This window comes from Motacilla alba, chromosome 5 (genome assembly GCF_015832195.1).
Source record: "Motacilla alba alba isolate MOTALB_02 chromosome 5, Motacilla_alba_V1.0_pri, whole genome shotgun sequence".
In the NCBI taxonomy this organism is placed as follows: domain Eukaryota; kingdom Metazoa; phylum Chordata; class Aves; order Passeriformes; family Motacillidae; genus Motacilla; species Motacilla alba.
In genome coordinates, this window is record NC_052020.1 from 10,621,650 (window position 1) to 10,638,357 (window position 16,708).

Genomic DNA, 16,708 nt, shown 5'->3' on the forward strand with positions numbered 1-16,708 from the left:
TCACTCAGGACTGAAGAACCAGCACACCAGAGGACCTGCATGTCCCCAGCACTCATACCTAGAGTCATGGCTGAGCTGCACAAGCCTCTTCAGAGTGAGAAGAGAAATCTCCACGCTGGGGTAGGCATTGAAACAACTAATTTGTGTCAACACCAAGTCCAGGCCGCTTTTGAAACCGTCTCCTGTCTACGCCTGAGCTCTCAACCCCATCTGAGATATCAAGGCGTGCTCAGAAATAATGTAACAACAGAGCGACAGCAGGTGGGTGTTTGCATGAGGACATTGCTGTGCCTGGATCCTGTGAAAGGCCTTCGTGTGCTGCAGCCACAGCAAGCAGCTCTAATAATTAGCAATTACTTTATCAACTGTGTGCAGAGGTAGGGGTTAGGTCAAGCCCCTTTGGTAGGTAGAAGAGTGATGTGAGCTGTAAGCACGCTGAGTGGGGTAGAAAGGGGTTTTTTTGTGGTTTTATTCATTAAGGAATTGATAGCCTGTGCAGTAAAGGCTTATGGGGGAAAGCGAGAGCATTTGTGGTGGAGATTGTGATTTCTTTTTGCCTTGTAATCAATATTCTGTCCAGTCTGCCATGGGCTTTCCTCTGACCGTCCTGCTCATATCCTTTTACATTTCCTCTGTCAATTAGGCTAAAATATGAGAAAAAAGACAAGAGAAGGGCTCTTGTGAAGTGGTTTCTCCAGGGCTGTGCACACAGGTGTTAAGAACTGCCTCATTAAATCTCCCTCTCAAGGCCTTTCAGGATGTTTCTGACTTAACTGTTTTGCATCATGCCGTTCCAATTTTAATTTCTTCGGGAGGTGAGATGCAGCTACACTTGCCAAACATCATTTCATCTTATGTGTAAAACAACCACGGGCCTTTTCCTTTTTTCGAAGGATGGTACTTTTGGCACACCCAGGAAGCCAGTCCGTAAGTCAGTGCTTTTCTCCACTTTTCAATCCTGCCATTTCCAGGTAGTAGGAGTTCATCGGGAGAGTAAATGTGTGGAAGTCTCTAAATTGTGTCACAAAGTTTCTGTTGTTTCTGTTTGCATTAAATATATATATATATATATATATATATATTTGTTATACATTATTTATTTATTATATATGTGTATATAATTTTTATGTATTTTATTTATAATATATAATTTTATTTTGCATTTATATTTATTTTATTTTGGCCCTCACGGCCACATGTGCTGAGATCCTCTGCTCACACACGCCCACCCCGTTCGTGGCTGGCAGGGGAGAGCCCGAGTCCTGCTCCCAAAAGGGGAGTACGTGATGCTGAGCACGTCCTCGGCTCGGCCCCGCTCCTGCAGCCTCGGGGCGCTACACAGCACCTGGGCAAAGGCTATTTTTCAGGGAAGGAACCTCCCTCGCACACTTTTCCTTGTTCTGCTTTCAGGAAAGCCGCATGGCAGCCCGCGCTGCGCCTGCAGACGCGAGACTGCGGGATGCTGGATCCCGCTGCACGCATCGGCATCCTGCGGGGCGCCGCGGTTCGCTCGGAAAATACGCCTGAATCAGCTCACAGCCCCGTGGTAACAACAACAACAACGAAAAATCCATTTTTCTTAGGCTGACGGGATGTCTGTGGGCACACCGAGCTAGCAGAGGAACCGCCCGGGCTCCTGGAGCAGGGCCAGGGCTGCGGTGGCCCCGGCAGGGAGGTGGTGGCGGTGCCGCAGCCGCGGCGCTTTTCCCTGGCAGGGAAGGAGCGGCAGGGCGGCTGTCCCGGGACACCGCCGCAGCCGGGAACACCGCAGGATCGGCGTCCAGGGACGGCGGGCTGGCTGACCACGAGGTGGCAGCCGGAGCCCAGCGATGAGGCAGCCCAGGGTCCCCGCTCCTGTCCCGCCCTCCCCGGCTCGGAGTCCCGGAGCGGGCAGCCGGGCGAGGGGCGCAGGGGCTGCCACAGTGACCCCAAAAGATTTGTTAAACAAACAAAAAAACCCCAACAAACAACAAAAACACACAAAAAAAAACCCCCAAAACAAAGGCAGAGAGAGCCACAATTATCTAGTAACCAGCAAGTACTGGCATGTCGTAATGCAACACGAAAAGATGACACGGACACTGCTGCTCTCCAAGGAAACAAAAAAGAGAGACCTTTATTTTCTGACTCTAACATTTATAGTTTTCCAAAAGTGACAGTGGATTGGAGGGTGACAGTGCCACCTCTCCAATGACACTGGACAGACCAAGAGTCCATCAATTCTCTCCTCTTCCATGAAAGAATGCAAAACATAAGTTATTTACAAAACTGTGTGTGAGAAAGTTTGTTACAAGAATGCAAACATCAGAAGGCTTAGCAAAGTCTTAAAAAATCAGGGTGACATCGGTGGACTAGGAAAGCCCCTAAAAATCTAAAGTGTGAAAGGAATTTGCCATTCTCAGGGGACAGTGTACGGCACACCTGCCGCCCTTCAGCACCCCTTCCTTTGGGAACAAATCATGGCCTCTCGCCCCGAAGCAGCCGAAAGGCCTCATGGATATCCCCTTTCCTGGCCCTGCATCGTTTGCTCAAAAGTTGTTTATGTAACTTCTTCGCATATTTGAGATAAAAATCAGAGCAGTTCTTTTCCGTTCAGTTTCACTGATAGGGATGGTGCAGCTCCCGTTCCAGGTGTCCTGCATGACTGAGACACAGCATCACAGGATGGCTAGGGCTGGAAGGGACCTTCAGGATCACCTGCTTCCAATCGCCCTGCCATTAACAGGGCCAAACAGGGGCTTCTTTTGGACCTCAATGATCACCTGCTTCCAATTCCCCACCTGCCCAGGATACAGATTCTGCCCTAAGACACTGCTCCTTTTCCCCGCAGAGGCTTTGCTTTTGTGGCTGCTCATGCAGGACGGTGAAACAGGACTAACATGAGCTGCTGGAAGCCAGCCTGTTACAGGTTGGGAATGTGTGATCCAGTGAGCACGGCTCATAAATCAGCTCCATAAAATGGTCACAGGGAAAAGAAAACAAAAACAAACAAAAACCCTGAACCAAACTCCATCCTGTTTTTAGAAGGAACAGCACGGCACTGGGGTTGTGGTTTGCAAGACCACTCCAGCAGCAGCAGGTAAATGAAACTCAATCTGGCAGACAAAATAAGTGGGCTGAGCCTTTCAGTGCATCTGCCAAGGGCTCGGGAACAGCAGGCACAGCCTTCCCCTGGCCTCTGTGCAAGCCTAAAGTGTAGTTAGGGCTTCTTGGGCAGAGCAGTGGCATCCCTAATCCCAGAGCTCTGCGGGGATATCCTGACCATGAGCAGGCTCGTTGCTTTGTGGGAACAGGAGAGCAGCACTGCGGCCCCCCGGAGATGCTGGCACAGCGGGATGCAGATTTCCATGCTCCGGAGGAGACTCACGGCTCTGCGCTCCCTTGGGATGCTGCTCGGGGTCGCTCTAAGGGGCTCACTCTCAAGTGGTATTTTTGCTCGGCATGCAAAAGGTTTAATTTTTAAACCAACCACTCCCCCCAGCTTTACTGAGCAAAGCTTCACACAAAGCTTTTTTAATTTGCCAGAGCAAGCAGAGACAGCGAAACTAAAAGGAACGTTATCTCATTTCCTCTTCTGCTAGACAGACAGACAGACAGACAGGGCTGACACATTGTGAGGGGCCGCTGTGCGTCTGTCCCAACAGCTCCCTGCCGAGCCTGCTCTGCCCTTGCCCCAGGCTGCAGCAAGGAGTACTGAATGTGAACATTTAAGAGCAGGAGTGCTGCTAAAACAAAGTCTGTTGGTGTTATCATGGGACCACTGCCTTTATTGTGCCTTTAATATCCCATTGATCCATTAAACTTCTTCACACAACAGTCACTGGATTTTGAATTCCAATAGGCCAAAAGAAACCCAGGCAATAAGACATCCATTAATTCCAAAATGTAAATGACTTTATATTACTTTATTAAACAGCCATTTCTAAAGAACAGCAAAAAATACGAAAACATGCATCATTTGGTGTTCTTAAAAAAACGTTTTCCAAAATAAAGACTGTTAGAAAAATTAAACAAGTTTACCCCATTACCCTTTCTGCTCTCCACATCAGATGTTTGGTAGTTATAAATACTGTTCCAGCTCCTTTAGCAAAGTTTAACCTTGTGAACATTAGTAATTCTATTACAGGTGGTTGGGTTTTTTATTCACATTGCTTCTGTAAAAGTGATCAATTTAAAAAATGCACTGTTATCAAGTTTATGGAACTACTGCTTTCCTGTACAGTGAGTATAAATAGGAAGATCCTGGATTTTCCTGCCATTCTAATCAGCACTCCATTTACTGAAACATTAAAGATTTCAATTAGTATAAAAATATAACCAGAGAATAAATGTTTGAGAGGATTCAGTATTTGAGTGAGTCTTAGTTAATAGGCAAATAAAATGCTACTTATGACTTCCAAATCTGGACACCACTTCTGTACAGCTTCTGCTCTTCCAAGACCCAAGTATCACAGTGCTGCACAGCAAGGCACTGCTTATCCTCCTAAAACATTCACTTCTTATTTACTACAAATAATTTAACATGTAGCTGAACTAACAAGCAGGTGAGGGATGGATGGCCAGGGTACAGTCAAAGCTGCTCACAAGCCACACCAGCGGGCACCTGCTCCTCGAGGGGGCATCTCAAAATGTCTGTACAAGTTGGCAGGAATCCTGTTTTACTGAGCAATGCTGGTGTGGGAGATGTGCAAAGCAAAGTCACAGCCTTGCTCCTTTTCCCTACAGAAACAGAAATAACTGGCTTTGTCCCAGGAGAGAATGGTAAGGCACAGCAGGCTCTTTGGGAAGCCTTGGTACTAGAAAGACTGAAGTTATTTTATTGACAGAAATTACTTTTATTTTTTTTCCTAAAGCAGTATCACTGCAGTATCAGCATACACATTTATAATTTTTTATTTTAAAAAACATTTCTTCTTACATTAGTTTTCATCTGGCCTCCAATTAAAATTAAGACAGAAGTGCTACATCTAAAAATGGTAGGATGTTTTAATCAGATTTCTTGCACAACCACAGCCTTAACACAGAGGCTATTTGCCCTGTGTGTGCTACCACCTTCCATTGATCTGCTTCAGGAATCTGGGAGCCAAAACTTCATCTTTTATACTATGAAAAGAACTCCCAAGGCTTAATTTAGCACTTCTCAAGTATGAGACAGTACAAAAACAGTCTTACACGACTACTTTTTCCAAATGTATTAGAGCAGTGTTTTCTACATGCCTATCTCCCGTTCTTTTGTTTGGGTTCCTGCAAAGAGAGGGAAACAGGACACCAAATCCAAGCAGGCAGCAGGCACCCACTGATGGCAGCGCCCCCTTGCCAAGGGAATGTGTCTGAGCACTAAGCACCGTGCAGAAAGCAACAGAGGGACAGCAAAAGTAAAAGGAGGAAGGAAAGGTAATGCTCCATCTCAGAGCTGAACACAACCTCCAGGACTGATTTCTCCTGGGTTGAAATGATACTAAACCGAACCAGCAGAACAACTGCTTCCCTCGCCTTCTGGAATGAAAGTGATGCTGCCTGATTGGTTAGCTGCTGTCAGATTGTTACAGGCTAGTATAGGAACAACTCTGTCTGTCACAAGCTACGTTTCAATACAAACTTTCAGTTGCAAAGTCTTGGAAAAGTGAGGGAAAACAGCACGTCCTGTCAGACTCCACCCACTGGAATGGCTGAGCTCTGAGCAGACCCTTCAGCGGGGCAAACAGCATTTCGTGAGCAGAAAGGCCCAACCTGCTGAGCAAACTAAACTGTGTAAGCAAGAGGCTGCTCTGTGCAAAGCAGAACGAAGGAGGTGGGCTCCTAATCTGGGCCACATGTCAGCTGCCACTGTCACTCTGAAGTGGCTTTCTTCCCTTTCCAGCTCCTTTGTCTCTGCTCCAGTTCAGCTTCAGTGAAGGCGGCTGGGCCCCAGTTTGTGATTAAGTGAGGATTCTTGGAGCCTGGAAGACAGAGAGCAATACTTGAGACAGGCAGTTCTGACAGGGACATCACGCTCCCACAGTGCAGTGTTCAGGCTGATCCTTGCTTTGTTTTAAACATAAAAGAAACAAACAATAATGATAATAAAATCATTATAGTAGGGCCAATAGAGGGAAAGACGTGGAAGCTCCCATCAGCAGTTGTCACAAAGGGTGATATTTATAGACTGCTGTGAAACCAGTAAACTACAGGAAAAGGCAGACTTCAGTAAGCCACCAAGTGATATAAGTGCATGAAGGCAGAATAAATATATACTCTTGTAACTCCTCTGTTGATAACTCACCTGGCTCTATTAGTCGAATCAATCCCTCATGATGAGCTACTTTATCTTTCCAACTCTTGGTGTTGTTAGCTGCTGTTTCCAACTTCTTTTTAACCTCCTGAAATAAGACAGAGCCCACTTGAAAACAACAGCTTTACTCTGTTTTTTATGTAAAGATACAACACCTTTTAAACCAAAAGCCAGAACCATGCTAATTCCCCCAGCCCTCTGTTTAATGTGGAACCATCCTAAGTAATTTAGTCACCACCACACCCCACAAGAAAGAAAAAAGTTGACAAACCAGAATCCCAAAATAGCAAGGTTTTACAATATTCTGTAGCTGTGTAATGAAGCTAGTCTTCATTCTTCAGCCTAGACTGGTCTTTTGGGCAATTCCAAATGGAAGGCTAGATGTTTAATTATTTCTAAAATAATTGTTCTGTGGAATTTTTTTGTGGTTTTATATGTCTATTGTATTCAGCAATTCCTTTGGAGTAGTAAATTATGCTTCCCATACAAAAAGCCTGAGATGTCACCTAAAAAAGAGCCAAGTACTGGCCAGAAGCAATCTTGTGATGATGTGAGATGTAACACCACCCTGGGAAGTTGTAAAGTGGCCACAGCTACCCCAGCTGAGCCCTTGCCTGCAGTGAGTGCAGCATTTGTGTTCTGTGCCAGGCGAGACAGGCTTGTCCTTCAGAGCTCACCCCATAAACACCCTCCCCTGCTAAAAACAAACCCAGCCAGGCTTTCTTTCCTGACCTAAATAAATGCAGGATCAACACCTCTCTAGCCCTGGAAAGCGTGCAGCACTTCAGCCTCTGTACTTGCTGGATTCTGGCTCTTATTTCTTCCATGAACAGTTACTGACCTTCCCCAAAAACACTCAATAGAGCAGAGAGCAGGCCTGGCTTTTGAGACACGAAGCTCTGCTGCACACTGAGAATCTGAGCTAATTCCTACCTATCCTTAACTTCCATTCAGTGCTTAAATACATTTTTGAGGAGTAGGTGCCTACAGTACCACATTGACTTTTCATCTGTAGAAGACAATACAGTGCCATGACATCATCAAAACACTGCAAGAATTGCTACCTCAGAAGCAAAATGCACCCAGTTACAGCAGCAGTGGGGCTGCACATGAAGGGCAGAGTATTTCAGGATGTGACTGAGCTGGCCTGCATGCAAATTGTGACAAAAATAAATAAAAGAGGTTCAGAGGTGTGTCTGAAAGAGATCCTCTTCTTCAAATGTATGTACTGGTCTAGAAACAGAGTAAAAACTACAAAAAAAAAAAAAAAAAAAAAAAAAAAAACCCAAACAACAAAAAAACTCAACCAACCCAACTATCCTGCCTCTTATAACTTTTGTGCCATACTAATCCTTAAAGAAGCAGAGCAGCTCACCTCATACTGCTCAAGGGCCTCCTTCCTTTCCAACTCAAGTTGTTTCAGTTGCTCCATGGCCACTTGAAGAGCCTGTTCCTTCATCATTCTCTGGTTTTCCAGCTCTTGCTTCTCTGCTTCTGTCATCTGAATGGTCTGCTGCTGCTGCAAATGCCATTTTTCCAGTTCAGCTCTCTTTGCTGTCTCTTCTTCCAGCAATCTGCAATGGGGATTGTGATGTTAACTGCACTTTAAACATGAGTTGTATCCATGCAGGGAAGCCAAATTAATTAACTTTTTTCTTTCCTCTCCTTTTTTTTTTTTTTTAAGAAAAAAGGAAAGAAAATGTAGTTTTTAAAAAGCTTGGAAAGCAGGGAAAAAGTTATTGTTTGTTGGCTTGCCTTCAGTGCCATGCCAGCAGTGCAAGCAGTCTGACTGTTACAAAGGGCTATTCAGAAAATGTAGTCAATAATGCAAATACACAACACAGAGCCCCAGAAGAAACAGGCATGCATAAGTTATCTTCATTGTCTTAGGAGGACTGAGTATATGAAGGAAAAAACCACACTCCACAAAGCCCCTGTAAGAGGAAATTTAACCCTTCATCATTACAGTTTAAACCTTGGATAAAATACAGCAGAAAGTAATTTTTAGTCATTTTTACAGATACTGCTTTATAAAACAAACAGCTGAAAAGCCTGTACAGAGTGATGTCAGTTTTTCACATGCTGACACGCACAACGCCTGGTGGAAAAATAACTGCACCTGCTTTTCCAAAACCACTGAGCTTGTCCTCTGCTGAAGGCTAATCAGACATATTTTAAAAATCCTAAACAGCAGCTTCAGCCTTCATATCTTAGGGAAAAATAAAATCTGGGCTGTGTTTAGACTTGAAGGTAGTTCCCCATTCCAAGAGGCAAGCAGTCATTAGGAGTAGGGCACAGGTACTCACTATTGGCAGAGGGGACTGAAACACTTTTCCACCTGGTCAAAGCCATACCTGGCCTGAAGTTTCCTCACAGTCTCTTCATCCTGACGTGCCTGTTTCTCATCCTCCAATGCCTCCTGTAGCTGTTTATACATTTCTTCCAGTTCACGTACTCTTTGTAAATACTGTTCCAGTTCAGATGACTTCTGAGCAACCTGCTCTTCCATTTTCTGTCTTACCTAGCAGCACAAATTTGGGACACATGAGCTACCATTCAACTCAGGTTTCCAGTTTTTAAAGAACTGCCAGCTTTCCCTCAGGCCATGTTTTCAGAGACAAACCTCTTCCTGCTGACTGCAGAGCAGAACTGATGAAATTGAGGCTAGATCTGCAGATGTGGAACTAAGAGCATTAAAAAAATTAAATAATAACAAAGGCTACTTATATTGACCTACTTCCTGCAGCACAGGATTTCTACAGGGGTTCAAACATCGTTTCAGTCAGCTGGATCTTGTTGCTTAGTTTACAGATACACAACTGAAGGAAGAGAAAGGTTGTAGAGAGGCCAGACATGAAGGTCAGGCTGCTTTAAAGGCACTGTTTTCACTCCCCCTTTGGCAGCAGTGTATCTCACACACTTGTGTCTCTGGATGATGGCACAGGATGGATAAAGGGGGTTGGAATGTCCTGCCCCATTGGTCTGCAGGCTGCTCCCCTCAGCTGACCCAAATCCCAGTGACCCAAAAAGGGATTGTATTCAGGAATTCATGCTCAGCCCATAAAGCAGCACTGTGTGCATTAACGACCTGAGATGTCCCACAACATCACTTTTTCTACTTCTTTTCCCTCAACTAACAGAACAACTTGACAAAGCCCCTGAAGACTGAAAATCAGTTCTTTGGGGACTCCTCAGTGCAGCTGAATAGTAACAGTATTGTAAAGCAGCAATATTTCTTTATTTTTTATATTTGTGTGTAATCGTAAAAGAACACACAGCATAAAAAAGCAATAGCTCAAGGAATGCATAAAATGCATTTTGATTACGCCTGATTCATTTTGCTTATTCATACAGCAAGTACTGGCCTCAGGTTCTCCATCTCTGAAAACTGCAAGGAGAACTTCAGTCTGCATTTGTCCTTCAAACAGTCTATTCTTCTTCCAATTTTCCAATCATATTTAAACTTTGAATGCTGCACAAATTGTAACCAAGCTGTTCCGGTATTTGACTTCACCAGTAAAAATACTTTAATCCTACATCTCAAATAAATGCAACACAGATTCTGTCCTCCAGCTTCCTGCAAAATCTGTGGAATCCTTTCAGTGGCTGCCAGTGAGGGAAGCCCTTGCTGAACACATGGCTCCCTATGTGCATAGCAGTAAAACCCCTCGTGCACTTCTCACCATTTTTTCTCTCTCCAGCTCCAAACTGAATCGATCTTGTAACTCAACTTGAGTCTGAAGCCTTTTCTTCTCCTCCTCAGCAGCACGAGCAGCTGCTGCTTCCAGTTGCTGGAAGAGAACGGTGGGGGGTAGGGGGAAGAAAAGAAGGAAGAAAACAACTTGTCAAAACTAAATTATTCTGAGGGAGTGGAACTTTATTTAACAATTTTTTGGCTTTAAAAAAACTGAAGAAACCTTCAAAATCATCAAAGTACCAGGCTGGATTTTTAATGTCTGAGATTACTCATAGCCTTTAAAGATAATTTACGATCTTGATTGTTTGCAAGACAATTTTAAATTTACCAATGAAAAGGTAATTACCAGACTATCTCCAAGTTTCCTCTGAGTCCTGCTTTGCTCAAGTGATAGAAATCACTGTATTTCCTCCTCTACCTCAACAGGAGAGAAAACTATCACGAAAAACCACATTTCAGGCAGGACTGCACAGGACTTCCAATAGGGAAAACATGATAGCAAGCACAGAGTTCATACAGAAACAGAAATGAGAAGCACTGAATTGCCATGGGAAAGCAGAAGTGTCAGGAACTTTGACTAGAATAAGTGATTGTGCTATTGTGAATCATCCCTCTAAGATCCCCTAAACTGCCAAGTAAGGTAAACAAAATCCTGGTCCATAATCATCACCTGAAATTAGGCGGAAGATTAGCTAGGGCCTGGGAAACAACTGCTGATACCTTTCCACCTTCTTGCATCTTATTTTACTTCTGTTGCATCTTGATTTTATAAATAAAGACAATGGTCACAGTTTTTCCTTTCATCAGGATTTCAATCCCTGCAAGGTTAGAAATCTTCAGGCACCAGCCTAAACTTTACCAGTACTGAAAACAAAACCATTCTTTCACAAAATTTTCCTAAGAAACTTATCTGATGCTTTTTTTAAAATATGCTGGGCTGTGGAAATTGCTTCCACAGACCTTTAATAAGAGCAGGGCACAACATAAAGATGGCAGGGACCTGTTGGAGCAAGCCCAGAGGCAGTGACACAGGGACAGGCTGTCCAGAGAAGCTGTGGATGCCTCATCCCTGAAAGTGTTCAAGGTCAGGTTTGATGGGCCATGGAGCATCCTGGTGTAGTGGAAGGTGTCTCTGCCCACAGCAGGGGCACTGGGACTGGATGATCTTTAAGATCCCTTCCAAACCAAACCTTTCTGTGATTCCATCATGCTCCTGAAGGTAGCACATTTAAACCATGCTCCCTGACCAACCCAGATGAAATAATGTGATGCCTCAACGATTAAAACTGCCAAGCTACAACTTTCACTCTTTTACATGCTTGTAGTACCACTCTGGTCTCAAATAGATGGGAAGAAGTGAAGGAGAAGGTTCAGGTTTGTGGGTTTATGTTGCAGAACACAGCACAGAACTGCTCTCCTTTGCAAGGCCTAAATGATGCCATTGTTTTACAAGCAGCTTTCTTACTCTGCCAGGACATTCAAAAGCATGTCATTGTAGTCAAATCCAAGATGCCTATTTAAGTGAAATCTCCTCTAGATTTCCTTCCCTGTTCTGAAATTAAATAAACACTGCCCATACTGAGCTGAGAGGGCAAACGTGCACAGTCACAGGCAAGGGTGCATGCCAGGCCACGGCCAGAGAGCTCAGCAAGAAAATTATCACTGTCCACTCAGCATCAGCAACTTCCTGCTTCACCCACCACAGCTGTTCCCAGCAGGTAAGGTTACTGGGAACTGTGCCCTCCAGGGAAAAGCCACGAGTGTTGGAGGGGGGAGAGAACAGGAACACACCATTCCAGCAGGCACAGACAGCACAGAGTCTCCAAAGCCCATGCAAGACCCCAAATTGAAACAAAGGGTGCACACGTCCTGTGCATGCTCTCACACAAGGAGAATCTTACCTTCCTGTCTGTTTCATGTGCACATGTCAAAATTCCATTTAAAAATATGAAAAAAAATCTATTTTAGACAAAAGCATTTATTCTTTTGGAATACTCTACTGCAGGAGCTACTAGAATACAAACCAGACCCAGAGTGCACTTTGGCAGATGCTGCATAAATGGTGGCTCACTGCCATCAGCAGCAAATCAACCTCTGAGCTTCCCAGAACAATCCAGTTTCCTGAAGCATTTACAAAGTCCTTTCCTTGAAGAACAGTTTTCTAACTAATCAAACCCTGTGAGTTCCTCCAACAATGTACCTCCCCCCTAGTTCCACCTAGCCAAAGTGCAGTAGCTCATGTCAGAGCCTAAGACACCTTCCTTGAGAAATCATTTTAATCCAGCCCACTTCAAAAGATGCTTCTAGCCACAACTCTCTTTAGTTTACCCACTGTGATTTTTATGAAATTCCCTGGAGCCTGCCAACATCCTACTGCTCCTTTGGGGTTGCTCTCATGTTGTCTTCCCCCCTAAGTATTTTTCCACAAAGCAAACAATGCAGAAATCCAACCTTATGATTTCTGTTAATGGGTACATTACTTACTAGTAGAAGGTAACATAGGCTATCCTTTACTGTCTATTTTGCATTCTGAATCTTAAACACATGGTAGACTACAGGTGCCAAAATTAAATTTAAAAATGGTTTTCTACTGTCAGACTCCATTTAAGGCAAACAGAGTAATACCAACATCAGGACTGTCAGTGCAAGACTAATTTTAAAAAAGACAAATTTCTCCTTGCCACAAATTGTGACAATGACGGGACTTTTAAAAATGTGGGGGTTTTTTATTTTATTTGCTTTCCTAGAGTCAAAACCTTACATGCCTTCACAACATTTATAGCTGCAAAGATCACTGAATTTTTTTTCTAAGGGCTAAAACTGGTGGATTTTACTTACAAAAAACTCTAGCAATGATGCAGATTTGTCCTAAATGGGAATGTAAAAACCTTACATTAATTTAGGGAGGTAGAGGAGAATGCAGAGTAAACAAATGAAGACCTGGACTGCTCTAGCAGCAGGGACTCAGCAGCCAAAATCAAAGGCAGCAAGTGGGGAGGATTTGAATTAAAATATTGGGTTCTAAGCTGTTTTCAAGGCATGCTCCACACTAAAAGTAAGAAAAGCCACATATTTTGTTTTTAGAGATAGAAATTATAGAAATTCATCTGTGAGAAGAGAACTGTGCCCATAAACATACAAATAACATAACAAAACTTGGGTAAACTATCAAAGAAAATCTTCATGGAAAGCCCCAGGTTTGACTGGCTGGTATTTGTGGGGTCCTCAGGATGAGGGCAGAGATGAGAATCTTGACTCTATGTTTCAGAAGATTGATTTATTATTTTATTATATTAAAAATGGTATATTAAAACTATTATAAAAGAATAGAGAAAGGATACAGACAAAAGGTTAGATAAGAATAGAAGAGAATGATAACAAAAGCTTGTGACTGATCAGAGAGTCTGACACAGCTGGACTTTGGTTGGTCATTAAGTAAAAACAATTGACATGAGACCAATCAAAGATGCACCTCTAAACCATTTCTAGACCACATTCCACAGCCATCAGATAGTTACTGTTTACATTTCTTTTCTGAGGCTTCTCAGCAGAAAATCTTAGCGATAGGATTTTCATAAAATATCACAGTGACATTTGACAGACGTGTCTGACACAAAAGGAAAACAAAAAGCCCAAAAGCAACTGAAAATATTGGTTTCTCCTGTCCCCAGACACCATCCACAGAGCTGGCAGGTTCTTCTCCCCCAGCCTGCTCAGTGCAGGGGCCTGACACAAGCACAGCTCCCCCGGAGGACTCTGCTCCAGGTGCCTGCACAGCACAGACACTGCAGCCCCAGGGACCGAGCAGGGGGCTGCAGGGCCGGCAGCTCCTCTCCCACCTTGCGCACGGTCTCCAGCTCCTTCTGCTTGTTCTCGTTGGCCGCCTGCAGCTCCTTCATCTGCCGCTCCAGCTGCTCCTGCTCAGCCAGCAGCTTCTGGCGCAGCTCCTTGCGCTTCTGCCGCGCCTCCTTGTGCGGGGGAGCGCTGCCCGCCCGCAGCAGGCTCACCGTGCTCTGGATGGCTGCGGGGGACAGGAGCAGAGCACCATGAGGGGAGCGCTGGACTTTCTAGGTACACTTTGGGAAGAGACTTGCAGTGCTGTGCTGTGCTGGCTGTCGGGTCGGGGATTTTTGAATGTGTTTTTTAGGCAGAAAGCACTGCTGTCAGCTGTCCTAATTGCCATCAGGCTGGCTGTCAACGCAAAGTTGTGTTGACATAACTTTGAAAGTTGTCACTTAGCTGTCAGTACTGGCTGCCTGCCACGAGGATAAGATCTAATGCAATTCCACTGCATTATGTCAATTCCAATATCGATTTGTAACAGGCTGTGGACATATGAGTCACTCATACACCCAGCTGCAAGAAAAAAGCCCAACACTTGAGGATTTCTTACTACCTAGACTCAGTGACTAACCAAGGAGTAAGGTGTTATCTATCTTCCCTAGAGCCAACCTTAAACCCTGAATCCTTACGGAAAACTTTCTCCCAGTAAGACAATAGCTCTCATTCTCTTACACGTAGTGACAAAATATTTGAGACAGCAAAGCTGAGATGTGGCAGATGATTTTGGTATTTTCTTCATATACCACAACCATGAAAAAAAAGTCTCCTTCTGAATCATTCGTCATACACCTGACTTTGGTGCAATGAAACACATGCTGCAGGTAAAGAGGGAAGTGCAAATGACAGCCCACAGGTCCAAATATTTAATTTCTGCACATTCTTCAATGGCATTGGCAACAACAGCTTTGCAAGGGCTTCTGCCTCACTCTGCAGATGGATGTACCCATCGCATTCCTGGGAAGGTCTCACAGGAAGAATACCTTTACTGTGGGAATAGAAAAGCAAGCCCTAATTCCTAGCTTTATCCTCAGCTCACAAACCACATTATTTCAAGTAGAACCGTACAACCAAAGCCAGTATTTCACAGTGCCAAAATGAACAAGCTTTCCCTTTATCCCCAAAAAAAAATGATTTACACCTTCCCCGTCCCTAGAAGTACAGTCAATATAAAAAACAACAATAACAACCATTTCATTTTGGTTATGGCTGCCTGAATTAAGGCACCTACACGACAAAAATTTATTTCCCTTATGTGGATCCTTAGTTCTTCCTGAATCTCAGACCCCTTAAAGATCCATGTGCCCAAAACAGAGATATCAAAAATCACAAGACCAAGAATTTCAAATTCGAGCAAAGCACTGCTGTAAGAATTCCACTAACCTTAACTTTCACATAACTAGCATTTTTGAAACCTCACCTTGAATCCATTCCTGCTTCTTCTTTTTATCAGAGGCACTGATCTCAAAAGTTTTATCAAGACATTTTATGAGAAAAAGGCATTTCTTTCCATCTTTGTCAGGCAAGGCCTAGAATGGGTAACAATAAAGATTAGCTTTGCAAACACTGAAATCGAAGTTATAAAGTCAAGCAGCATCTATGCACTTATGTGTCACAGAGATACAAATACCAGCACTAAGAGCATTCATTAAAAGGGTGTTTATGAACTGGTGTCATATGAAGTAAAAAAGCTCTGTTAAAAGATACCAGGAGTCAATCCCACACACAAAAAAGGATCAATTCTGATCTTTAGAAACATACATTGTTTTTGGAGTGGTTTTACCTCTACACAACAGTTGCTGTCCAGTATGATGTCTCCCTTCTTGTCCTTTAAATCTTCACTTACATAGTAGGAAATAACATTGGGTTTTAGCACAAACCATCGCTCCATCCAATTTTTCCGTTTGTGACCTTTTTTCAGCATGTAGCCCTGTTAAAAGCAACAGAGCAGCTGAAATGCCTGTCCACTGCTGAACCGTCTGGTCTTTTGGCTATGTAAAGATGTAAAGACCCAACAGAGCACACAGAAAAGTTACCTCGTAGCCCCAAATACCTTCAAAGTTAGCCAGTATTTCAGCTGTACCTTCCATTTCTGTAATCATATTCCCCAAATAGTTACATACTTTTGTCTGACATTTAACTTCCAAAAAAAGTCAAATCACAGATGAAACTGAAACACCAACATCAATATAAACCACGAATAAGCCATATAGAAAGTATACTCTGTATCCAGAGTATTCCAGATTAAGAGGATGAAAAGGCTGGAAAGAAGACCACGGAACATTTTTCTGTAATGGCTTTCATCTATAACTGTTTTTGATACATGCAAATGTGCTTGTACTAAATTATATATATATATCTATATATAAAAAGAAATGTGCTGCGGCATACTTAAGCCAAAGATATCTTTCTCTACAGGTCTGAGGGGAAAGAAAGCATTCAGAACAGTTGAAGAAGCTTTTTTTGTTTAAAAAACAAACCAAACCAAACAACAACCTGAGCCACCCCTACACATACAGCTTATCTGTGCTCAGCTTTTCTAGCCCTGAAACGTGTCCAGAGCCAAGGCCGTGCCTATTCCCAGGTGCCATCCCACTCCCTTGCTCCACAGCAGGAATGCACAGCTTTGTCTGCCGCCCCCATTCTCGGGGCTGAGCTCTGGGTGGTTGCAAGGCCATGTGAAGGACTCCTGCAGCTTCAATCTTCCATGTTTTGCACAGTCCAAGTCATAGCCAGGGTTTGTTTCTTTTTTCCTTCCTGACTTACCAAATTTGCTTTCAAAGCCAAGTCAGACTAATACTTTCCTCTTAAATTTCTGCAAAATCTTTACCTATTACTTCAGTATCAGCTGCTTCTCACTTTCCAAGAACCCATTGAGAGCTCTTGAAAAGCAGGAGCTT

The 16,708-nt window shown here is 43.7% G+C and overlaps 1 protein-coding gene across 1 annotated transcript in view; it reads right to left on the reverse strand.

The window, feature by feature from the left end:
• Window positions 1-3,884: 3,884 nt before the first annotated feature.
• Window positions 3,885-16,708, reverse strand: part of SWAP70 (switching B cell complex subunit SWAP70) — a 36,371-nt gene continuing 23,547 nt past the window's right edge. The window contains exons 5-12 of the mRNA XM_038138471.1: window positions 15,592-15,738; window positions 15,229-15,337; window positions 13,808-13,989; window positions 9,955-10,062; window positions 8,626-8,792; window positions 7,647-7,845; window positions 6,263-6,359; window positions 3,885-5,939 (exon numbers count right to left, since the gene is read on the reverse strand). Coding sequence (XP_037994399.1) covers window positions 5,830-5,939; window positions 6,263-6,359; window positions 7,647-7,845; window positions 8,626-8,792; window positions 9,955-10,062; window positions 13,808-13,989; window positions 15,229-15,337; window positions 15,592-15,738 — 1,119 coding nt within the window. The 3' untranslated portion in view covers window positions 3,885-5,829. The remainder of the gene's footprint in view (window positions 5,940-6,262; window positions 6,360-7,646; window positions 7,846-8,625; window positions 8,793-9,954; window positions 10,063-13,807; window positions 13,990-15,228; window positions 15,338-15,591; window positions 15,739-16,708) is intronic.